This window comes from Carcharodon carcharias (assembly GCF_017639515.1).
Source record: "Carcharodon carcharias isolate sCarCar2 chromosome X unlocalized genomic scaffold, sCarCar2.pri SUPER_X_unloc_19, whole genome shotgun sequence".
NCBI lineage: Eukaryota > Metazoa > Chordata > Chondrichthyes > Lamniformes > Lamnidae > Carcharodon > Carcharodon carcharias.
In genome coordinates this window covers 70,548-95,000 of record NW_024470874.1, presented here as the reverse complement: position 1 = coordinate 95,000, position 24,453 = coordinate 70,548, and the positions used below count along the sequence as shown (strand labels likewise).

Below are 24,453 nucleotides of genomic sequence, written 5' to 3'. Positions count from 1 at the left end.
TCTCTCTGTCTCTCTCTCTGAGTCTCTCTCTCTCTCCCTCTGTGGCTCTCTCTGTCTCTCTCTATCTCACTGTGTCTCTCTCTCTCTCTCTGTCTCTCTCTCTCTGTGTCTCTCTCTATTACTCTCTGTGTCTCTCTCTATTACTCTCTCTGTCTCTCTCTCTCTCTCTCTGTCTCTTTCTCTGTGTCTCTCTCTGTGTGTCTCTCTGTCTGTCTGTCTCTCTCTCTGTCTCTCTCTCTCTCTCGTGGTGTCTCTCTCTCTGTGTCTCTCTCTCGCTGTGTCTCTCTCTCTCTCTCGTGGTGTCTCTCTCTCTCTCTGTGTCTCTCTGTCCCTCTGTGTCTCTCTCTCACTGTGTCTCTCTCTCTCTCTCTCTTGCTGTGTGTCTCCCTCTCTGTGTGTCTCCCTCTCTGTGTCTCTCCCTCTCTGTGTCTCTTCCTCACTGGGTCTCTCCCTCGCTGTGTCTCTCTATTACTCTCTCTGTCTCTCTCTCTCTATTACTCTCTCTCTGTCTCTCTCTCTGTCACTCTCTCGCTGTGTCTCTCTCTATTACTCTCTCTCTGTGTCTTTCTCTTTCCCTCTCTGCCTCGCTCTGTGTCTCTCCATCTCTCTGTTTCTCTCTTGCTGTGTCTCCCTCTATTTCTCTCTCTCGCTGTGTCTCTCTCAATCTCTCTCTCTCTCTGTCTGTGCGTGTGTGTGTCTCTCTCTATCTCTCTGTGTCTCTCTCCCTATCTCTCTGTCCCTCTCTGTCTGTGTGTGTGTGTGTGTGTGTGTGTGTGTCTCTCTCTCTGTCTCTCTGTGTCTCTCTGTCACTCTGTGTGGTCTCTGTCTCTCTCTTTCTCTCTCTCTCTCCCTCTCTGTCTCTCTGTCTGTCTCCGCCTCCATCTGTCTCTAATTCCGAGTCTCTCTCCCTCTCTCCCTGATGCAGGAGCTCAGTAAATTGATCCCAAAGTCGGTGGTTGCAGAGCTGAAGGAGGATTCCAGTAATGTCCTGCAGCTGATAACAGAGGCATACGGGGTGAGTGGGGGGGGCCAGAGATGGGGGCTGGGGTGCGGGGTTGGTGCCCTGGGTTCAAGGAACTGGGGTGAATTCAGGGGGTCGTGAACAGACGTGTGGGATGTAGTCTATAGAGGAGCAGAGACCCTCCATCTGCAGCTGCCAGGGAGGTGGGGGTGGGGGTGGGGGTCAGAGGTGGGCGTGGGGTTGGGGGTGGAGGTGGGGTTGGGGGTGGGGGTGGGGGTAGAGGTGAGGGTGGGGATGGGGGTGGGGGTAGAGGTGGGGGGTGGGGGTGGGGGTGGGTTAGGTGTGGGGATGGGGGTGGGGGTAGAGGTGAGGTTGGGGATGGGGGTGGGGGTAGAGGTGGGGGGTGGGGTGGGGGTGGGGGTAGGGTTAGGTGTGGGGGTGGGGGTGGGGGTGGGGGTGGAGGTGGGGGTAGGGTTATGGGTGGGGGTGGGGGTAGAGTTGAGGGTAGGGTTATGGGTGGGGGTGGGGGCGGGGGCGAGGTTGGGGGTGGAGTTGGGATGGGGGTGGAGGTGGGGGTGGGGGTGAAGTTGGGGGTGGAGTTGGGATGGGGGTGGAGGTGGGGGTGGGGGTGAAGTTGGGGGTGGAGTTGGGATGGGGGTGGGGTTATGGGTGGGGGTGGGGATGAAGTTGGGGGTGGAGTTGGGGTGGGGGTGGGGTTATGGGTGGGGGTGGGGGTGAAGTTGGGGGTGGAGCTGGGGTGGGGGTGGGGTTATGGGTGGGGGTGGGGGTGAAGTTGGGGGTGGAGTTAGGGTGGTGGTGGGGTTATGAGTGGGGGTGGGGGTGGGGGTGAAGTTGGGGGTGGAGTTGGGGTGGGGGTGGGGTTATGAGTGGGGGTGGGGGTGGGGGTGAAGTTGGGGGTGGATTTGGGGTGGGGGTGGGGTTATGGGTGGGGGTGGGAGTAGAGGTAGGGGTGGGGGTGAGGGTGAGGGTGGGGGTAGAGGTGGGGGTGGGGGTGGGGGTAGAGGTGGGGGTGGGGGTGGGGGTGAGGGTGGGAGTAGAGGTGGGGGTGGGGGTGGGGGTGGGGGTGGGTAGAGGTGGGGGGTGGGGGTGGGGGTGGGGGTAGGGTTAGGTGTGGGGGTGGTGGGAGAGGTGAGGGTGGGGATGGGGGTGGGGGTAGAGGTGGGGGTTGGGGGTGGGGGTAGGGTTAGGTGTGAGGGTGGGGGTAGAGGTGAGGGTGGGGATGGGGGTGGGGTAGTGGGGGTGGGGGTGGGGGTAGGGTTAGGTGTGAGGTGGGGGTAGAGGTGAGGGTGGGGATGGGGGTGGGGTAGTGGGGGTGGGGGTGGGGGTAGGGTTAGGTGTGGGGGTGGGGGTAGAGGTGAGGGTGGGGATGGGGGTGGGGTAGTGGGGGTGGGGGTAGGGTTAGGTGTGGGGGTGGGGGTGGGGGTGGGGGTGGAGGTGGGGGTAGGGTTATGGGTGGGGGTAGAGGTGGGGGGTGGGAGTAGGGTTAGGTGTGGGAGTGGGGGTGGAGGTGGGGGTAGGGTTATGGGTGGGGGTGAGGTTGGGGGTGGAGTTGGGGTGGGGGTGGGGGTGGGGGTGGGGTTAAGGATGGGGTTAAGGGTGGGGGTGGGGGTGACGTTGGGGGTGGAGTTGGGGTGGGGGTGGGGTTATGAGTGGGGGTGGGGGTGGGGGTGGGGGTGAAGTTGGGGGTGGAGTTGGGGTGGGGGTGGGGTTATGAGTGGGGGTGGGGGTGGGGGTAAAGTTGGGGGTGGAGTTGGGGTGGGGGTGGGGTTATGGGTGGGGGTGGGAGTAGAGGTGGGGGTGGGGGTGGGGGTGGGGGTGAGGGTGGGGGTAGAGGTGGGGGTGGGGGTGGGGGTGGGGGTGAGGGTGGGGGTAGAGGTGGGGGTGGGGGTGGGGGTGGGGTTGGGGGTGGGTGTAGGAGTGGGGGTGGGGGTGGGGGCAGGGGTGGGGGTGGAAGTGGGGGTGGCGTTGGGTTAGAAGTGGGGGGTAGGGCTGGGGGTAGGAGTGGGGGTGGGGCTGGGGGTGGATGTTGGGGTGGGGGTGGACACCTGGGGGAGTGGGGGCTTTCTGGAGTCAGGACTCAGGGGCCTGGGTATGGAGGACCCTGGGGTGACGGTGTCTGAGTCCGGGCTGACTCTAACCGGGATCTTCCTGTGCCTCCCGTCAGAACCTGTCTTCCACCATTAACCTGGAACACTCAAAGCTGCCGGATGGGGTCTCGGTCCGATTCGAGTCTCACTGCAGGAACCAGACCATCGCCCACAGTGGCCGGGCTGAGTGTCTGAACGTCCGGATCAACGAGGAGGTGAGTGAGCGAGTGAGTGAGTGAGTGAGTGAGTGAATGAGTGAGTGAGTGAATGAGTGAGTGAGTGAGTGAGTGAATGAGAGTGAGTGAATGAGTGAATGAGAGTGAGTGAGTGAATGAGTGAGTGAGTGAGTGAATGAGTGAGTGAGTGAATGAGTGAGTGAGTGAGTAAATGAGTGAATGAGTGAGTGAACGAGTGAATGAGTGAATGAGTGAGTGAGTGACTGAGCGAGTGAGCGAACAAGTGAGTGAACGATTGAGTGACCGAGTGAGTGGATGAGCGAGTGAGTGAGCGAGTGAATGGGAGAGTGAGTGAGTGAGTGAGTGAACGAGTGTGTGAATGAGTGAGTGAATGAGTGAATGAGTGAGTGAGTGACCGAGCGAGTGAGTGACTGAGCGAGTGAGTAAGTGAATGAGTGAGTGAGTGAGTGAATGAGTGAGTGAGTGAGTAAACGAGTGAATGAGTGAGTGAACGAGTGAATGTGTGAATGAGTGAGTGAGTGAATGAGAGTGAGTGAATGAGAGTGAGTGAGTGAGTGAGTGAATGAGTGAATGAGAGTGAGTGAGTGAGTGAGTGAATGAGTGAGTGGGTGAGTGAGTGAATGAGTGAATGAGAGTGAGTGAATGAGTGAATGAGAGTGAGTGAGTGAGTGAATGAGTGAGGGAGTGAATGAGTGAGTGAGTGAGTAAATGAGTGAATGAGTGAGTGAATGAGTGAATGAGTGAATGAGTGAGTGAGTGACCGAGCGAGTGAGCAAACAAGTGAGTGAATGATTGAGTGACCGAGTGAGTGGATGAGCGAGTGAGTGAGCGAGTGAGTGGATGAGCAAGCGAGTGAGTGAGTGAGTGGGAGAGTGAGTGAGTGAGTGAACAAGTGTCTGAATGAGTGAGTGAATGAGTGAATGAGTGAGTGACCGAGCGAGTGAGTGACTAAGCGAGTGAGTGAGTGAATGAGTGAGTGAGTGAATGAGTGAATGAATGAGTTAGCGAGTGAGTGACTGAGCGAGTGAGCGAACAAGTGAGTGAACGATTGAGTGACCGAGTGAGTGGATGAGCGAGTGAGTGAGTGAGCGAGTGAGTGGGAAAGTGAGTGAGAGAGCAAGGGAGTGACAGAGTGAGAGAGTGACCAAGTGACTGAGCAAGTGAGAGAGCGAATGAGTGAGTGACCGAGCAAGTGAGCGAGTGAGTTTGAGTGAGTGAGTGACCGAGTGAGGGAGAAAGTGAGTGAGTGAGCGACTGAGTGAGTGTGAGAAAACAAGCAAGTGAGTGAGCGAATATGTGATTGAGCAAGAGTGTTTGAGTGTGGAAGCGAGTGAACGAGTCCCCATTACCCAATTGTCTTCTCCCCCAACCCCATCCCCCTCCACCTTCCCCTCAATGTCCTTCCTTACCCCTTCACCTACCCATTCCCCCCTCCACCACTCTCCTTCCCCCTCAACCTCCCTCCTTCCCCCCTCATCTACCCCTTTCCCTTCCACCTCCCCATTCGTCCCCATTCATCTTCCCCATGCCCCATTCCCCATACACCTGCCCTCTCTCCTCGCCCTTCCGTCTCTCTCCATTCCTACTCCCACTCACCCTCCCCTTCCCCCTCTCCCTCTGCACCCCTCCACTCTCATCGTCCACCTTGCCGCCACCACCCCCCCTCTCATTGGCACTGACTGGTCTCTCATTGGCACTGACCAGTTGGCATGACCGGTCTCTCAATGGCACTGATCAGTTGGCACTGACTGGTCTCTCATTGGCACTGACCAGCCTCTCATTGGCACTGACCAGCCTCTCATTGGCACTGACCAGTTGGCACTGACCAACCTCTCATTGGCACTGACCAGTTGGCATTGACCAGCCTCTCATTGGCACTGACCAGTTGGCACTGACCAGCCTCTCATTGGCACTGACCAGTTGGCACTGACCAGCCTCTCATTGGCACTGACCAGTCTCTAGTTGGCACTGACCAGTCGCTCATTGGCACTGACCAGCCTCTCATTGGCACTGACCAGTTGGCACTGACCAGCCTCTCACTGGCACTGACCAGTTGGCACTGACCAGCCTCTCATTGGCACTGACCAGTTGGCACTGACCAACCTCTCATTGGCACTGACCAGTCTCTAGTTGGCACTGACCAGTCGCTCATTGGCACTGACCAGCCTCTCATTGGCACTGACCAGCCTCTCATTGGCACTGACCAGTCTCTAGTTGGCACTGACCAGTCGCTCATTGGCACTGACCAGCCTCTCATTGGCACTGACCAGTTGGCACTGACCAGCCTCTCATTGGCACTGACCAGTTGGCAGTTACCAGTCTCTCGTTGGCCCTGACTGGTTGGCACTGACCAGCCTCTCATTGGCACTGACCAGCTGATGCTGGCTGCTCTCTTGTTGGCACTGACCAATTGGTACTGACTAACCTCTCATTGGCACTGACTGGCCTCTTGTTGGCACTGACCAGTCTAGTTGGCACTGACCAGTCTCTCATTGGCACTGACTTGTCTCTCGATGGCACTGACCAGTTGGCACTGACCGGTCTCTCATTGGCACTGACCAGTTAGCACTGACCGGCCTCTCATTGGCACTGACCCAGTTGGCACTGACCAGTCTCTAGTTGGCACTGACCAGCCTCTCATTGGCACTGACCGGTCTCTCGTTGGCACTGTCCAGTTGGCACTGACCGGTCTCTCGTTGGCACTGACCAGTTGGCGCTGGCCGGCCTCTCGTTGGCACTGACCCAGTTGGCACTGACCGGTCTCTCATTGGCACTGACCAGTTGGCACTGACCAGCCTCTCATTGGCACTGACCAGTTGGCACTGACCAGCCTCTCATTGGCACTGACCCAGTTGGCACTGACCGGTCTCTTGCCGTTTTTGCTAGGTCAGGTTCACAGTGACGGTCTCAGCTTCGGCCTTGAGCTGCTCCTGGTCTCGGAAAGAGTTTGAGCTGCGGGTTTTGGGATTCACGGAGAAGCTGGAGGTCCAGGTGGAGACGGTTTGCGGCTGTGAGTGCGGAGACGGCGGGATCGAGAGTGACGACATGTACTGTAGCCACGGCATCGGCAAGTTCAGCTGTGGACAGTGCAGGTAAAACATTGGTATGGTACAACCAGGGGGAGGGTGGGGCACTGACCGAGAGGAGTTGGGGGTGGGGGGATCAGACACAGGGAGAGGAGGGGGGGGGACTGACCAAGGGGAGGGAGGGGGCAAAGGGGCTGACTGACCTAGGGGAGGGGGCGAGGGGGGGGAGCTGACCCAGGGGGAGGCCTGACTCGAGGCGGGGGGGCTTTTTTAGGGGAAGGGTTAGACTGGCTCAGGAGAAGGGTCAACTGACCCAGGGAGGCAGCACATGGGTGCAAATGATCCTGGGGGAGAGGGGGAAATGTGGGAGGGTGGGTAAAATCAACCGGAGTGGGGGAGGGGGTATGGACTGACCTGTGATGAGGGGGGCAGGAAGGAAGGAACTGACCTGGGGGTTGGGGGGGGTGGTAAAGTGTTGCGGGGTGGTAAAGTGTTGGGGTGGTAAAGGGTTGGGGGGTGGTAAAGGGTTGGGGGGTGGTAAAGTGTTGGGGGGTGGTAAAGGGTTGGGGGGGTAAAGTGTTTGGGGGTGGTAAAGTGTTGGGGTGGTAAAGTGTTGGGGGGTGGTAAAGGGTTTGGGGGTGGTAAAGGGTTGGGGGGTGGTAAAGGGTTGGGGGGTGGTAAAGTGTTGGGGGGTGGTAAAGGGTTGGGGGGGTAAAGTGTTGGGGGTGGTAAAGTGTTGGGGGGTGGTAAAGGGTTTGGGGGTGGTAAAGGGTTGGGGGGGTGGTAAAGTGTTGGGGGGTGGTAAAGGGGTGGGGGGTGGTAAAGGGTTGGGGGGGTAAAGTGTTGGGGTGGTAAAGTGTTGGGGGGTGGTAAAGGGGTGGGGGGTGGTAAAGTGTTGGGGGGTGGTAAAGGGGTGGGGGGTGGTAAAGTGTTGGGGGGTGGTAAAGGGGTGGGGGGTGGTAAAGTGTTGGGGGGGGTAAAGTGTTGGGGGGGTAAAGTGTTGGGGGGGTAAAGGGTGGGGGGTGGTAAAGTGTTGGGGGGTGGTAAAGGGGTGGGGGGTGGTAAAGTGTTGGGGGGGGTAAAGTGTTGGGGGGGTAAAGTGTTGGGGGGGTAAAGGGTGGGGGGTGGTAAAGTGTTGGGGGTGGTAAAGTGTTGGGGGGTGGTAAAGTGTTGGGGGGTGGTAAAGTGTTGGGGGGTGGTAAAGGGTGAGGGGTGGTAAAGGGTGGGGGGTGGGTAAAGGGAGGGGGGGTGGTAAAGGGTGGGGGGTGGGTAAAGGGGTGGGGGGTGGGTAAAGGGGTGGGCGGTGGGTAAAGTGGTGGGGGGTGGGTAAAGGGGTGGGGGGTGGGTAAAGGGGTGGGGGGTGGGTAAAGGGTGGGGGGTGGTAAAGGGGTGGGGGTGGGTAAAGGGAGGGGGGTGGGTAAAGGGGTGGGGGGTGGGTAAAGGGTGGGGGGTGGTAAAGGGGTGGGGGGTGGGTAAAGGGGTGGGGGGTGGGTAAAGGGGTGGGGGGTGGGTAAAGGGAGGGGGGTGGGTAAAGGGGTGGGGGTGGGTAAAGGGAGGGGGGTGGGTAAAGGGGTGGGGGGTGGGTAAAGGGTGGGGGGTGGGTAAAGGGGTGGGGGTGGGTAAAGGGAGGGGGGTGGGTAAAGGGGTGGGGGGTGGGTAAAGGGGTGGGGGGGTGGGTAAAGGGGTGGGGGGTGGGTAAAGGGTGGGGGGTGGGTAAAGGGAGGGGGGGTGGCAGTGGCTGGATTAGCCTCTTGCGCCAACTGGAATTGAGAACAATCTGGGATTGGAATAGATAGGGATAGGGATCGATCTGGGAATGGGAACAATCTGGGATAGGGATCGATCTGGGAATGGGAACAATCTGGGATTGGGATTGATCTGCAATTGGGATCGATCTGGAATTGGGATCGATCTGGGATTGGGATAGGACTGGGATCAGGGTTGATCTGGGATCAGGGCTGATCTGGGATTAGGATCGGTCTGGGATCGGTTCGATCCATGGCTGGGGTCGATGGAGGGTTGCGTTGATCTGGGATCGGGTCACCGTGGGATGGGGATCGTTCTGGGATCAGGTCAAATGGTGATGGTGGATCTGGAGGAGCATTCGGGGCTTCCTGAGTTAACCCGAACCCTAACTCTCTCTCTCTCTCTCTACCCCCCCACCCCACCTCGAACATCCCCACCCACAGCTGCAGTCCTGGATACTTGGGAAAGGCTTGCGAGTGTTCCCAGGAGAATTCAGGGGTGCAGGACCTGAGCGAGCCGTGCCGCAAGGAAAAGGAGTCAGCTCTGTGTGGGGGCCGAGGTCACTGCCTGTGTGGTGTGTGCATCTGTAACCACCAGCTACGAGGACGGTTCTGTGAGTGTGATGACCACAGCTGTACCAGACACAACAACAACATGTGCAGCGGTGAGACCCACCATCAGGGCCAGGGGGTTGTGGGGGGTCGGTGGGGGGGGTGGGTAGGGGGATCATATCCAAGCAGGGCACGGAGGGAGGGAGGGAGAGAGAGGTGGGGGAGCTGGGTGGGGGGGGAAGGAGGGACATTCAGAATGAGAGTTGTCCATCAGGAACTACCCCACCCTGTCCATCGACAATGAAGCTACAACAACGGCATCTACCTGGCTGTGTGGAAAACTGCCCAGGTATGTCCTGTACGCAAAAAGCAGGACAAATCCAACCCGGCCAATTACCGCCCCATCAGTCTACTCTCCATCGTCAGTAAAGTAATGGAAGGGGTCATCAACAGAGCTGTCAAGCGGCACTTGCTTCACAATAACCTGCTCACTGACGCCCAGTTTGGGTTCCGCCAGGGTCACTCCGCTCCTGACCTCAGTACAGCCTTGGTTCAAAGAAGGACAGAAAGAGCTGAACTCCCGAAGTGAGGTGAGAGTGACTGCCCTCGACATTGAGGCAGTGTCTGACCGAGTGTGGTATCAAGGAGCCCCGGCAAAACCGGAGTCAGTGGGAATCAGGGGGAAAACTCTCCGCTGGTTGGAGTCATACCCAGCACAAAGGAAGATGGTTGTGGTTGTTGGAGGTCAGTTATCTCAGCTCCAGGACATCACTGCAGGAGTTCCTCAGGGTAGTGTCCTCGGCCCAACCATCTTCAGCTGCTTCATCAATGACCTTCCTTCCATCATAAGGTCAGAAGTGGGGATGTTCACTGATGTTTGCACAACGTTCAGCACCATTCACAACTCCTCAGATACTGACGCGGCCCCGTGTCCAAATGCAGCAAGACCTGGACAGTATCCAGGCTCGGGGCTGACCAGTGACAAGTAACATTCACACCACACACAGAGTGCCAGGCAATGACCATCTCCAACAAGAGAGAATCCAACCATCAGCCCCCTTGATGTTCAATGGCATCACCATCACTGAATCCCCCACTATCAACATCCTGGGGGTTACCATTGACCAGAAACTGAACTGGGACCAGCCATATAAACACTGTGGCTACAAGAGCAGGTCAGAGAGGCTGGGAATCCTGCGGAGAGTCACTCACCTCCTGACTCCCCCCCCAAAGCCCGTCCACCATCTACAAGGCACAAGTCAGGAGTGGGATGGGACACTCCCCACTCGCCTGGATGAGTGCGGCTCCCACAACACTCGAGAAGCTCGACACCGTCCAGGACAAAGCAGCCCCCGCTCGATGGGGCACCCCATCCACAAACATTCACTCCCTCCACCACCACCACCGACGCACAGGGGCAGCAGTGTGTGTACCATCTACAAGATGCACTGCAGCAACTCACCAAGGCTCCTTCGACAGCGCCGCCCAAACCCACCACCTCTACCATCTAGAAGGACGAGGGCAGCAGACACATGGGGAACACCACCACCTGCAAGTTCCCCTCCCGAGCCACTCACCATCCCGACTTGGGAATATATCGGCTGTTCCTTCACTGTCGCCGGGTCAAAATCCTGGAACTCCCTCCCTAACAGCGCCATGGGTGTACCTACACCACACGGACAAAATCCTGGAACTCCCTCCCTAACAGCGCCGTGGGTGTACCTACACCACACGGGACAAAATCCTGGAACTCCCTCCCTAACAGCGCCGTGGGTGTACCTACACCACACGGACAAAATCCTGGAACTCTCTCCCTAACAGTGCTGTGGGTGTACCTACACCACACACGGGGACAAAATCCTGGAACTCCCTCCCTAACAGCGCCGTGGGTGTACCTACACCACACGGACAAAATCCTGGAACTCCCTCCCTAACAGCGCCGTGGGTGTACCTACACCACACACGGACAAAATCCTGGAACTCCCTCCCTAACAGCGCCGTGGGTGTACCTACACCACACACGGGACAAAATCCTGGAACTCCCTCCCTAACAGCGCAGTGGGTGTACCTACACCACACACGGGACAAAATCCTGGAACTCCCTCCCTAACAGCGCCGTGGGTGTACCTACACCACACGGGACAAAATCCTGGAACTCCCTCCCTAACAGCGCCGTGGGTGTACCTACACCACACGGGACAAAATCCTGGAACTCCCTCCCTAACAGCGCCGTGGGTGTACCTACACCACACGGACAAAATCCTGGAACTCCCTCCCTAACAGCGCCGTGGGTGTACCTACACCACACGGGACAAAATCCTGGAACTCCCTCCCTAACAGCGCCGTGGGTGTACCTACACCACACACGGGGACAAAATCCTGGAACTCCCTCCCTAACAGCGCCGTGGGTGTACCTACACCACACACGGGACAAAATCCTGGAACTCCCTCCCTAACAGCGCCGTGGGTGTACCTACACCACACACGGGGACAAAATCCTGGAACTCCCTCCCTAACAGCGCCGTGGGTGTACCTACACCACACGGACAAAATCCTGGAACTCCCTCCCTAACAGCGCCGTGGGTGTACCTACACCACACGGACAAAATCCTGGAACTCCCTCCCTAACAGCGCCGTGGGTGTACCTACACCACACGGACAAAATCCTGGAACTCCCTCCCTAACAGCGCCGTGGGTGTACCTACACCACACACGGGGACAAAATCCTGGAACTCCCTCCCTAACAGCGCTGTGGGTGTACCTACACCACAGGGGACAAAATCCTGGAACTCCCTCCCTAACAGCGCTGTGGGTGTACCTACACCACACACGGGGACAAAGTCCTGGAACTCCCTCCCTAACAGCGCCGTGGGTGTACCTACACCACACGGACAAAATCCTGGAACTCCCTCCCTAACAGCGCAGTGGGTGTACCTACACCACACCGGACAAAATCCTGGAACTCCCTCCCTAACAGCACTGTGGGTGTACCTACACCACACACGGGACAAAATCCTGGAACTCCCTCCCTAACAGCGCCGTGGGTGTACCTACACCACACGGACAAAATCCTGGAACTCCCTCCCTAACAGCGCCGTGGGTGTACCTACACCACACACGGGACAAAATCCTGGAACTCCCTCCCTAACAGCGCCGTGGGTGTACCTACACCACACGGACAAAATCCTGGAACTCCCTCCCTAACAGCGCCGTGGGTGTACCTACACCACACGGACAAAATCCTGGAACTCCCTCCCTAACAGCGCCGTGGGTGTACCTACACCACACACGGGACAAAATCCTGGAACTCCCTCCCTAACAGCGCCGTGGGTGTACCTACACCACACGGACAAAATCCTGGAACTCCCTCCCTAACAGCGCCGTGGGTGTACCTACACCACACACGGGACAAAATCCTGGAACTCCCTCCCTAACAGCGCCGTGGGTGTACCTACACCACACGGGGACAAAATCCTGGAACTCCCTCCCTAACAGCGCCGTGGGTGTACCTACACCACACGGGACAAAATCCTGGAACTCCCTCCCTAACAGCGCCGTGGGTGTACCTACACCACACACAGGGACAAAATCCTGGAACTCCCTCCCTAACAGCGCCGTGGGTGTACCTACACCACACATGTGGACAAAATCCTGGAACTCCCTCCCTAACAGCGCCGTGGGTGTACCTACACCACACGGACAAAATCCTGGAACTCCCTCCCTAACAGCGCTGTGGGTGTACCTACACCACACGGACAAAATCCTGGAACTCCCTCCCTAACAGCGCCGTGGGTGTACCTACACCACAGAGGAAAAAATCCTGGAACTCCCTCCCTAACAGCGCCGTGGGTGTACCTACACCACAGGGGACAAAATCCTGGAACTCCCTCCCTAACAGCGCCGTGGGTGTACCTACACCACACGGACAAAATCCTGGAACTCCCTCCCTAACAGCGCCGTGGGTGTACCTACACCACACAGGGACAAAATCCTGGAACTCCCGCCCTAACAGCGCTGTGGGTGTACCTACACCACACACGGGACAAAATCCTGGAACTCCCTCCCTAACAGCGCCGTGGGTGTACCTACACCACACTGGGACAAAATCCTGGAACTCCCTCCCTAACAGCGCTGTGGGTGTACCTACACCACACGGACAAAATCCTGGAACTCCCTCCCTAACAGCGCCGTGGGTGTACCTACACCACACACGGGACAAAATCCTGGAACTCCCTCCCTAACAGCGCCGTGGGTGTACCTACACCACACGGGGACAAAATCCTGGAACTCCCTCCCTAACAGCGCCGTGGGTGTACCTACACCACACGGGACAAAATCCTGGAACTCCCTCCCTAACAGCGCCGTGGGTGTACCTACACCACACATGTGGACAAAATCCTGGAACTCCCTCCCTAACAGCACTGTGGGTGTACCTACACCACACATGGGGACAAAATCCTGGAACTCCCTCCCTAACAGCGCCGTGGGTGTACCTACACCACACGGACAAAATCCTGGAACTCCCACCCTAACAGCGCCGTGGGTGTACCTACACCACACGGGGACAAAATCCTGGAACTCCCTCCCTAACAGCGCCGTGGGTGTACCTACACCACACGGGACAAAATCCTGGAACTCCCTCCCTAACAGCGCCGTGGGTGTACCTACACCACACATGTGGACAAAATCCTGGAACTCCCTCCCTAACAGCACTGTGGGTGTACCTACACCACACATGGGGACAAAATCCTGGAACTCCCTCCCTAACAGCGCCGTGGGTGTACCTACACCACACGGGACAAAATCCTGGAACTCCCTCCCTAACAGCGCCGTGGGTGTACCTACACCACACACAGGGACAAAATCCTGGAACTCCCTCCCTAACAGCGCCGTGGGTGTACCTACACCACACGGGACAAAATCCTGGAACTCCCTCCCTAACAGCGCCGTGGGTGTACCTACACCACACACAGGGACAAAATCCTGGAACTCCCTCCCTAACAGCGCCGTGGGTGTACCTACACCACACGGGGACTGCAGTGTTCCAAGAAGGCAGCTCACCCACCACCTTCTCAAGGGGGCAATTAGGGATGGGCAATAAATGATGGGCCCATACAGCCCCACTCCCAAGTAGTAATAAGAAAATGTATCCTGGCTTTGGGCCAAATTGCACAGTTCATAACCCTCCAAACTTTGCTCTCTCTCCCTCCGTCTCCCTCTCATTTCTCCTCCCCTTCCCTCCCACACTCACTCATTCTTGATCTGTCTCGCCGCCAACCTCTGCAGGGAATGGAGAGTGTGTCTGTGGGACGTGTCACTGCAACTCCAGCTACACAGGTGAAGCCTGCGAATGCTCCATGTTAAACAATGCCTGCCAGGTTGCAGAGGGTCCAGAATGCAGTGGCCATGGGCAATGTAAATGTAACCGGTGCCAGTGTGAGTCCGGGTACCAAGGAGCGACCTGTGAGACGTGTGTGACCTGTCCGACTGAATGTGAGCAGTTCAAGTAAGTCACACCGCAGTGTAGAACGAGCTTCACTCTGTAGCTAACCCCCGTGCTGTACCTGTCCTGGGAGTGTTTGATGGGGACGGTGTAGAGGGACCTTTACTCTGTATCTAAGCCTGTGCTGTACCTGTCCTGGGAGTGTTTGATGGAGACGGTGTAGAGGGATCTTTACTCTGTATCTAGCCCCGTGCTGTACCTGTCCTGGGAGTGTTTGATGGGGACAGTGTAGAGGGAGCTTTACTCTGTATCTAACCCCGTGCTGTACCTGTCCTGGGAGTGTTTGATGGAGACGGTGTAGAGGGATCTTTACTCTGTATCTAACCCCGTGCTGTACCTGTCCTGGGAGTGTTTGATGGGGACAGTGTAGAGGGAACTTTACTCTGTATCTAACCCCGTGCTGTACCTGTCCTGGGAGTGTTTGATGGGGAGTGTAGAGGAAGCTTTACTCTGTATCTAACCCCGTGCTTTACCTGTCCTGGGAGTGTTTGATGGGGAGTGTAGAGGAAGCTTTACTCTGTATCTAACCCCGTGCTTTACCTGTCCTGGGAGTGTTTGATGGGGAGTGTAGAGGAAGCTTTACTCTGTATCTAACCCCGTGCTGTACCTGTCCTGGGAGTGTTTGATGGGGACAGTGTAGAGGGAGATTTACTCTGTATCTAACCCCGTGCTGTACCTGTCCTGGGAGTGTTTGATGGGGACGGTGTAGAGGGAACTTTACTCTGTATCTAACCCCGTGCTATTCCTCTGCAGAGACTGCGCAGAATGCTCGGCCCGCCAGTCCTGCCGCTCTGAGTGCCTGGGCGTCACGGTACAAATGGTTCGGAAGTTTCCAGAAGGCACGCTGCCCTGCGCCCAGTGGGTTGACGACGGGGAGCTGCTTGAGTTTGTGGTGCTGTGGGCTGAGCTGGGCTCTTTACTGCTCGTTCGTGAGAGAGGCAAGTGGCTGGGTGGGATGTGGGGTGGGGGGGGTTGGGGGTGGTGGTGGGGGGTGGTTGGGCCGCGACCTCTCGTCGGAGGGGGAGAGTGGGGTCGGCGGAGGGGGTGGATTGTTGGAGGGGGGGGTTGTGGGGGGGTGGGGGGTGGGGGGGCAGGCGATGGGAGGGCTGGAGAGCCGGGAAAGGGGGGCCAAGATTCCCAGTTCTCCGGGTGCCTTGTAACCCATTGAGGTTCCTGGACGGTGAAGGATATTGTTCCTCTCGGGACCGCTGTGGTTGTGTGGGAAGCGCGCCTGCCCGTTAGCGCACAGCAAGCTCCCGCGAACGGCACCGTGACGATGGCCCTTCCCCTTCCTCCGGACGTTGGCTGGAGGGGGGGTCAATGTCAGACCCGCCTCAGACCGCGGACCCTCCCTTCGTCTCTATCCACGGACACTCCCAAAGGAGCTGAGATTTCCCGGCATTCTCTGTTTGCATATCGGCTTCTGGGCGAGGCTGCCTGACTCCCTCAGCACTGACCCTCCGACAGTGCGGCTCTCCCTCAGCACTGACCCTCCGACAGTGCGGCTCTCCCTCAGCACTGACCCTCCCACAGTGCGGCTCTCCCTCAGCACTGACCCTCCGACAGTGCGGCTCTCCCTCAGCGCTGACCCTCCGACAGTGCGGCTCTCCCTCAGCGCTGACCCTCCGACAGTGCGGCTCTCCCTCAGCACTGACCCTCCGACAGTGCGGCTCTCCCTCAGCGCTGACCCTCCGACAGTGCGGCTCTCCCTCAGCGCTGACCCTCCGACAGTGCGGCACTCCCTCAGCACTGACCCTCCGACAGTGCGGCTCTCCCTCAGCGCTGACCCTCCCACAGTGAATTATGTCTTCCATACGTGTGACTGTTTTTTATTTAACAATGTGTAAGACTGATGATGAGAAGGGTTACTAACTGAGTTCGCTGTCGATAAGTAAACCCATTAACTTGCTGCGTGTCCTCTGGCCCCGGTCACCATCTTTCTGTGATCCAACTGCAGCCCCTTTGGTGCCACCTGGTGACCACCAGCTGCAACTGTGACGTCACGTGACTCGTTGACGTGTCACGATCCTCATTGCAAATGTTTACATTGGTCACAGGGTGAGGGCAAGTCACAACCTTTCAGTTTTTTGAACGCTTTCCTTTCTCCCTCACTCTCTCTCTCTCTCTCTCTCTCTCTCCGCACCATTTCCTGCTCTCTGTTCAGCCCCACTGAGTGACAAGACGTTCATCATCATCACCTCGGTGATGGCGGGGATCGTTCTGATCGGCCTGGTGTCTCTGGTGATCTGGCGGGGGCTGCTGGAACTCTACGATCGCCGGGAGTACCACCGCTTCGAGACAGAGAGGCAGAACGCGCGCTGGAACGAGGTGAGAGCGCCGGGCGGGCTGTCTCCTACAGCCTGGGTGACCTCAGACAGGTCTGACCGTGGGGGGTGGGGGGGTGGGTGGGGGGTGCAGAGGAGATTCACCAGGATGTTGCCTGGGATGAAACATTTAAGTGATGAAGAGAGGTTGGATAGACTTGGATTGTCTTCGTTGTTGGAGTAGAGAAGACTGAGGGGGCGACCTGATCGAGGTGGACAAGATAATGAGGGGCATGGACGGGGTGGATAGGGAGCAGCTGTTCCCTTTGAGTTGAAGGGTCAGTCACGAGGGGGACATAAGTTCGAGGTGAGGGGCAGGAGGTTTAGGGGGGGATGTGAGGAGAACCTTTTTTACCCAGAGGGTGGTGAGGGTATGGAATGCGCTGCCTGGGAGGGAGGTGGAGGTGGGTTTGCCTCACATCCTTTAAAAAGTACCTGGATGAGCACTTGGCACCTCATAAACATTCAGGGCTATGGGGCCAAGTGCTGGGTAAATGGGGTTAGGGAGGTAGGTCAGGTGTTTCTCACGTGTCGGTGCAGGCTCAATGGGCCGAAGGGCCTCTCTTCTGGCACCGTGAGATTCTCTGCGATTCTGAGATCTGCAAATCAACCCAGCACCTGTGAACCCGGGGGCTGGATACAGAGCAGGAGAGCCAAAAGCAATCTGCATTTATATAGCGCCTGACACCAATCAGGGCATCGGCAACCCGCATCCCAGGAGCGACGTCTGAACACCAAAACGCAGCAGGAGATAGTCGGGACAGGACAACCGACAGCTCCGACAGACGGGTCACGTTTAGCAGCGTCTTAAAGTTGGAGCGAGGGGAGAGAGAAGGAGGGAGAGAATCAGAGTGAAGGGGGTGGGGAGAGAGAGAGAGGGGGGGAGGGAGAGATGGAGAGGTGAAGGGAGGGAATTCCAGAGGTCGGGGTCACCCCCAGGCAGCTGAAGGAAGGGCAGCCGATGGTGGAGCGATGGGAATAGGGGAGAGGGATGTGAGAGAGGCCGGAATTGGAGGAGGTTACAGAGATAGGGAGGGGTGTAGGGGCCGGAGGAGGTTACAGAGATAGGGAGGGGTGTAGGGGCTGGAGGAGGTTACAGAGATAGGGAGGGGTGTAGGGGCCGGAGGAGGTTACAGAGATGGGGAGGGTTGTAGAGGCTGGAGGAAGTTACAGAGATAGGGATGGGTGTAGGGGTTGGAGGAGGTTACAGAGATAGGGAGGGGTGCAGGGGCTGGAGGAGGTTACAGAGATAGGGAGGGTTGTAGAGGCTGGAGGAAGTTACAGAGATAGGGATGGGTGTAGGGGTTGGAGGAGGTTACAGACATAGCGAGGGTTGTAGAGGCTGGAGGAAGTTACAGAGATAGGGATGGGTGTAGGGGTTGGAGGAGGTTACAGAGATAGGGAGGGGTGTAGGGACTGGAGGAGGTTATAGAGATAGGGAGGGTTGTAGGGGATGGAGGAGGGTACAAAGATAGTGAGGTTTGTAGGGGCTGGAGGAGGTTACAGAGATAGGGTTGTTGAGGCTGGAGGAGGTTACAGAGATAGGGAGGGGTTTAGGGGCTGCAGGTGGTTATAGAGATAGGGAGGGGTGTAGGGACTGGAGAAGGTTAGAGAGATATGGAGGGTTGTAGGGGCTGGAGGAGGTTACAGAGATAGGGAGGGGTGTAGGGACTGGAGGAGGTTACAGAAATAGGGTGGGGTGTAGGGGCTGGAGGAGGTTACAGAGATAGGGAGGGTTGCAGGGACTGCGGGAGGTTACAAAAATAGGGAGGGTTGTAGGGTCTGGAGGAGGTTACAGAGATAGGGAGGGGTGTAGGGACTGGAGGAGGTTACAGAGATAGGGAGGGGTGTAGGGGCTGGAGGAGGTTACAGGGATAGGGAGGGTTGTAGGGGCTGGAGGAGATTACAGGGATAGGGAGGGTTGTAGGGGCTGGCGGAGGTTACAGAGATAGGGAGGTTTGTTGAGGCTGGAGGAGGTTACAGAGATAGGGAGTGTTGTAGGGACTGTAGGGGTTACAGAGATAGCGAGGGGTGTTGGGGCTGGAGGAAGTTACAGAGATAGGGAGGGTTATAGGGGCTGGGAGAGGTAACAGAGATAGGGAGGGGTGTAGGGGCTGGCGGAGGTTACAGAGATAGGGAGGGGTGTAGGGGCTGGAGGAGGTTACAGAGGTAGGGATGTGTGTAGGTGCTGGAGGAGGTTACAGAGATAGGGAGGGTTGTAGGGGATGGAGGAGGTTACAGAGATATGGAGGGGTTTTGGGGACGAAGGAGGTTACAGAGATAGGGAGGGTTGTAAGGGCTGGAGGAGTTACAGAGATAGGGAGGGGTGTAGGGACTGGAGGACGTTATAGAGATAGGGAGGGGTGTAGGGGCTGGCGGAGGTTACAGAGATAGGGAGGGTTGTAGGGGCTGGAGGAGGTTACAGAGATAGTAAGGGTTGTAGAGGCTGGAGGAAGTTACAGAGATCGGGAGGGGTGGAGGGTTTGGAGGAGGTTACAGAGAGAGGGCGCGGTGTAGGGACTGGAGGAGATTACAGAAATAGGGAGGGGTAAAGGGGCTGGAGGAGGTTACAGAGATAGTGAGGGTTGTAGGGGCTGGAGGAGGTTACAGAGATAGTGAGGGTTGTAGAGGCTGGAGGAGGTTACAGAGATAGGGAGGGGTGTAGGGGTTGGAGGAGGTTACAGAGATAGTGAGGGTTGTAGGGGCTGGAGGAGGTTACAGAGATAGGGAGGGGTGTAGGGGCTGGAGGAGGTTACAGAGATAAGCAGAGCTGTAGGGGCTGGAGGAGGTTACAGAGATAGGGAGGGTTGTAGGGGCTGGAGGAGGTTACAGAGATAGGGAAGGGTTGTAGGGGCTGGAGGAGGTTACAGAGATAGTGAGGGTTGTAGAGGCTGGAGGAGGTTACAGAGATAGGGAGGGGTGTAGGGGTTGGAGGAGGTTACAGAGATAGTGAGGGTTGTAGGGGCTGGAGGAGGTTACAGAGATAGGGAGGGGTGTAGGGGCTGGAGGAGGTTACAGAGATAAGCAGAGCTGTAGGGGCTGGAGGAGGTTACAGAGATAGGGAGGGTTGTAGGGGCTGGAGGAGGTTACAGAGATAGGGAAGGGTTGTAGGGGCTGGAGGAAGTTACAGAGAAAGGGAGGGTTGTAGGGGCTGGAGGAGGTTACAGAGATAGGGAGAGTTGTAGGGGCTGGAGGATGTTAAGGAGATAGGGAGGTTTGTATGGGCTGGAGTAGGTTACAGAGATAGGGAGGGGTGTAGGGGTTGGAGGAGGTTACAGAGAGAGGGAGGGGTGTAGTGGTTGGAGGAGGTTACAGAGATAGGGAGGTTTGTTGAGGCTGGAGGAGGTTACAGAGATAGGGAGTGTTGTAGGGACTGGAGGAGGTTACAGTGTTAGGGAGGGGTGTAGGGGTTGGATGAGGTTACAGAGATAGGGAGGGGTAAAGGGGCTGGAGGAGGTTACAGAGATAGGGAGGGTTGTAGGTGATGTAGGAGGTTACAGAGATAGGGAGGGGTGTAGGGGCTGGAGGAGGTTACAGAGATAGAGAGGGTTGTAGGGGATGGGGGAGGTTACAGAGATATGGATGGGTTTTGGGGCCGAAGGATGTTACAGAGATAGGGAGGTTTGTAGGGGCTTAAGGAGGTTACAGAGATAGGGAGGTTTGTAGGGGCTTAAGGAGGTTACAGAGATAGGGAGGTTTGTTGAGGCAGGAGGCGGTTACAGAGATAGGGAGGGGTGTAGGGACTGTAGGGGGTTACAGAGATAGCGAGGGGTGTTGGGGCTGGAGGAAGTTAGAGAGATAGGGAGGGTTGTAGGGGCTGGGGGAGGTAACAGAGATAGGGAGGGGTTTAGGGGCTGGCGGAGGTTACAGTGATAGGGAGGGTTGTAAGGGCTGGAGGAGTTTACAGAGATAGGCAGAGGTGTAGGGGCTGGAGGAGGTTACAGAGATAGGCAGAGGTGTAGGGGCTGGAGGAGGTTACAGATATAGGGAGGGTTGTAGGGGCTGGAGGAAGTTACAGGGAAAAGGAGGGGTGAAGGGGTTGGAGGAGGTTACAGAGAGAGGTAGGGGTGTAGGTACTGGAGGAGGTTATAGAGATAGGGAGGGTTCTAGGGGCTGGAGGATGTTAAAGAGGTAGTGAGGTTTGTAGGGGCTGGAGGAGGTTACAGAGATAGGGAGGGTTGTAGGGACTGCAGGAGGTTACAGAGATAGCGAGGGGTGTTGGGGCTGGAGGAAGTTACAGAGATAGGGAGGGTTGTATGGTCTGGGGGAGGTAACAGAGATAGGGAGGGGTCTAGGGGCTGGAGGAGGTTAGAGAGATTGGGAGGGTCGTAGGGGCTGGAGGAGGTTACAGAGTTAGGGAGGGTCGTAGGGGCTGCAGGAGGTTACAGAGATAGGGAGTGGTGTAGGGGGCCGGTGGAGGATAGAGAGGTAGGGATGGTCGTAGGGACTGGAGGAGGTTACAGAGATAGGGAGAGGTGTAGGAGCTGGAGGAGGTTACAGAGTTAGGGAGATTTGTAGGGGCTGGAGGAGGTTACAGAGATTGGGAGGATTGTAGGGACTGGAGGAGTTTACAGAGATAGGGAGGGGTGTAGGTGTTGGAGGAGGTTACAGAGATAGGGAGGGTTGCAGTGACTGGAGGAGGTTACAGAGATAGGGAGGGGTGTAGAGGGCTGGAGGAGGTTACAGTGATAGGGAGGGGTGTAGGGGCTGGAAGAGTTTACAGAGATTGGGAGGATTGTAGGGACTGGAGGAGGTTACAGAGATAGGGAGGGTTGTAGGGGCTGGAGGAGGTTACCGAGATAGGGAAGGTTGTAGGGGCTGTAGGAGGTTACAGAGATAGCGAGGGGTGTTGGTGCTGGAGGAAGTTACAGAGGTAGGGAGGGGTGTATGGGTTGGAGGAGGTTACAGAGATAGTGAGGGGTGTAGGTGCTGGAGGAGGTTAGAGAGATAGGTAGTGTTGTAGGGGGCTGGAGGAGGTTACAGAGATAGGGAGGGTTGTAGGGGTTGGAGGAGGTTACAGAGATAGGGAGGGGTGTAGGGACTGGAGGAGGTTACAGAGGTAGGGAGGTGTTTAGGGGGCTGGAGGATGTTACAGAGATAGGGAGGGTTGTAGGAACTGGAGGAGGTTACAGATATGGGAAGGGGTGTAGGGGGCTGGAGGAGGTTACAGTGATAGGGAGGGTTGTAGGGGCTGGAGGAGTTTACAGAGATAGGGAGGGTTGTCGGGACTGTAGGAGGATACAGAGATAGGGAGGGTTGTAGGGGCTGGAGGAGGTTACAGAGATAGCGAGTGTTGCAGAGGCTGGAGGAAGTTACAGAGATAGGGAGGGGTGTAGGGGTTGGAGGAGGTTACAGAGATAGCGAGTGTTGCAGAGGCTGGAGGAAGTTACAGAGATAGGGAGGGGTGTAGGGGTTGGAGGAGGTTACAGAGATAGGGAGGGGTGTAGGGGCTGGAGGAGGTTACAGAGATAGGGAGCGGTGTAGGGGCTGGAGGAGGTTACAGAGAGAGGGCGCGGTGTAGGGACTGGAGGAGGTTACAGAGATAGGGAGGGGTGTAGGTGCTGGAGGAGGTTACAGAGATAGGGAGGGTTGTAGGGGCTGGAGGAGGTTTCAGAGATAGGGATGGGTGCAGGGGCTGTCCGAGGTTGCAGAGATAGGGTTGTTGAGGCTGGAGGAGGTTACAGAGATAGGGAGGGTTCTAGGGGCTGGAGGAGGTTACAGAGATAGGGCGGTGTGTAGCGGCTGGAGGAGGTTACAGAGATAGGGAGGGTTCTAAGGGCTGGAGGAGGTTACAGAGATAGGGCGGTGTGTAGCGGCTGGAGGAGGTCGCAGAGAGAGGGAGTGTTGTATTGGCTGGAGGAGGTTACAGAGATAGGCAGTGTTGTCAGGGCTGGAGGAGGTTAAGGAGATAGGGAGTTTTGTATGGGCTGGAGGAGGTTACAGAGATAGGGAGGGTTGTAGGGGCTGGAGGAGGTTACAGAGATAGGGAGGGTTGTAGGGTCTGGAGGAGGTTACAGAGATAGGGAGGGTTGTAGGGACTGGAGGAGCTACAGACATATGGAGGGTTGTAGGGACTGGAGGAAGTTACAGAGATAGGGAGAGTTGTAGGGTTTGGAGGAGGTTACAGAGACAGGGAGGGGTGTAGGGGCTGGAGGAGGTTAGAGATATAGTGAGGTTTGTAGGGGCTGGAGGAGGTTGCAGAGATAGGGAGGGGTGTAGGGGCTGGAGGAATTTACAGAGATAGGGAGTGTTGTAGGGACTGCAGGAGGTTACAGAGATAGGGATGGTTGTAGGGGTGGAGGAGGTTACAGAGATAGGGAGGGTTGTAGGGTCAGGAGGAGGTTTCAGAGAAATGGAAGGGTGTAGGGGTTGGGGGCGGTTACAGAGAGGGGGAGGGTTGTAGGGACTGGAGGAGTTTACAGAGATAGGGAGGGGTTTAGGGGCTGGAGGAAGTTACAGAGATAGGGAGGGTTGTAGGGGCTGGAGGAGGTTACAGTGATAGGGAGGGGAGAAGGGACTGGAGGAGATTACAGAGATAGCGAGGGTTGTAGAGGCAGGAGGAGGTTACAGAGATAGGGAGGGGTGTAGGCGTTGGTGGAGCTTACAGAGAGATGGCGCGGTGTAGGGACTGGAGGAGGTTACAGAGATAGGGACGGTTGTAGGGGCTGGAGGAGTTTACAGAGATAGGGAGGGTTGTAGGGACTGGAGGAGGTTACAGAGATAGGGAGGGTTGTAGGGGCTGGAGGAGGTTACAGTGATAGCGAGGGTTGCAGAGGCTGAAGGAAGTAACTGAGATAGGGAGGTGTGAAGGGGTTGGACGAGGTTACAGAGAGAGGGCGCGGTGCAGGGACTGGGGGAGGTTAAAGAGATAGTGAGGGGTGTAGGTGCTGGAGGAGGATACAGAGATAGGTAGCGTTGTAGGGGGTTGGAGGAGTTTACAGAGATAGGGAGGGGTGTAGGGGCTGGAGGAGGTTACAGAGATAGGGATGGTTGTAGGGGTGGAGGAGGTTACAGAGATAGGGAGGGTTGTAGGGTCAGGAGGAGGTTACAGAGATAGGGAGAGTTGTAGGGGCTGTAGAAGGTTACAGAGATAGGGAATTGTTGTAGGGGCTGGAGGAGTTACAGAGAAAGGGAGGGGTGCAGGGGTTGGAGGAGGTTACAGAGATAGGGAGGGGTGCAGGGACTGGAGGAGGTTACACAGGAAGAGTGCGGTGTAGGGGGCTGGAGGAGGTTACAGAGATAGGGAGGGGTGTAGGGGTTGGGGGCGGTTACAGAGATAAGGAGGGTTGCAGGGACTGCGGGAGGTTACAGAGATAGGGAGTGTTGTAGGGTCTGGAGGAGTTACAGAGATAGGGAGGGTTGTAGGGGCTGGAGGATGTTACAGAGAAATTGAGGGGTGTAGGTGTTGGAGGAGGTTACAGAGAGAGGGAGGGGAGAAGGGGTTGGAGGGGTTTACAGAGATAGGGAGGTGTGTAGGGACTGCAGGAGGTTACAGAGATAGTGAGGGTTGTAGGGGCTGGAGGAGGTTACAGAGATAGGGAGGGTTGTAGGGGCTGGAGGAGGTTACAGAGATAGGGAGTGGTGTAGGGGCTGGAGGAGGATACAGTGATAGGGAGGGTTGTAGGGGCTGGAGGAGGTTACAGAGATAGGGAGGGGTGTAGGGGCTGGAGGAGGTTACAGAGATAGGGAGGGTTGTATGGGCTGGAGGAGGTTACAGAGATATTGAGGTTTGTCGGGACTGGTGGAGGTAACAGAGATAAGGAGGGTTGTAGTGGCTGGAGGATGTTACGGAGATAGTGCGGGTTGTAGGGGCTGGAGGAGGTTACAGAGATAGTGAGGTTTGTAGGGGCTGGAGGAGGTTACGGTGATAGGAAGGGGTGTAGCGGCTGGAGGAGTTCACAGAGATAGGGAGGGTTGTCAGGGCTGGAGGAGGTTACAGAGATAGTGAGGTTTGTAGGTGCTGGAGGATTTCACAGAGATAGGGAGGGTTGTCAGGGCTGGAGGAGGTTACAGAGATAGGGAGGGTTGAAGGGAGGT

At 57.0% G+C, this 24,453-nt stretch overlaps 1 protein-coding gene across 1 annotated transcript in view; it reads left to right on the top strand.

Annotated features, from left to right (window-relative positions):
- The window catches only part of LOC121275086 (integrin beta-7-like), a gene marked incomplete at its 5' end in the record, with an annotated part of 73,168 nt that overhangs the window by 8,307 nt on the left and 40,408 nt on the right, over window positions 1-24,453 (top strand). Inside the window, 7 exons of the mRNA XM_041182492.1 lie at window positions 926-1,015; window positions 3,147-3,284; window positions 6,153-6,358; window positions 8,482-8,702; window positions 13,876-14,095; window positions 14,846-15,030; window positions 16,257-16,420. Of these exons, the coding sequence (XP_041038426.1) occupies window positions 926-1,015; window positions 3,147-3,284; window positions 6,153-6,358; window positions 8,482-8,702; window positions 13,876-14,095; window positions 14,846-15,030; window positions 16,257-16,420 (1,224 nt within the window). The remainder of the gene's footprint in view (window positions 1-925; window positions 1,016-3,146; window positions 3,285-6,152; window positions 6,359-8,481; window positions 8,703-13,875; window positions 14,096-14,845; window positions 15,031-16,256; window positions 16,421-24,453) is intronic.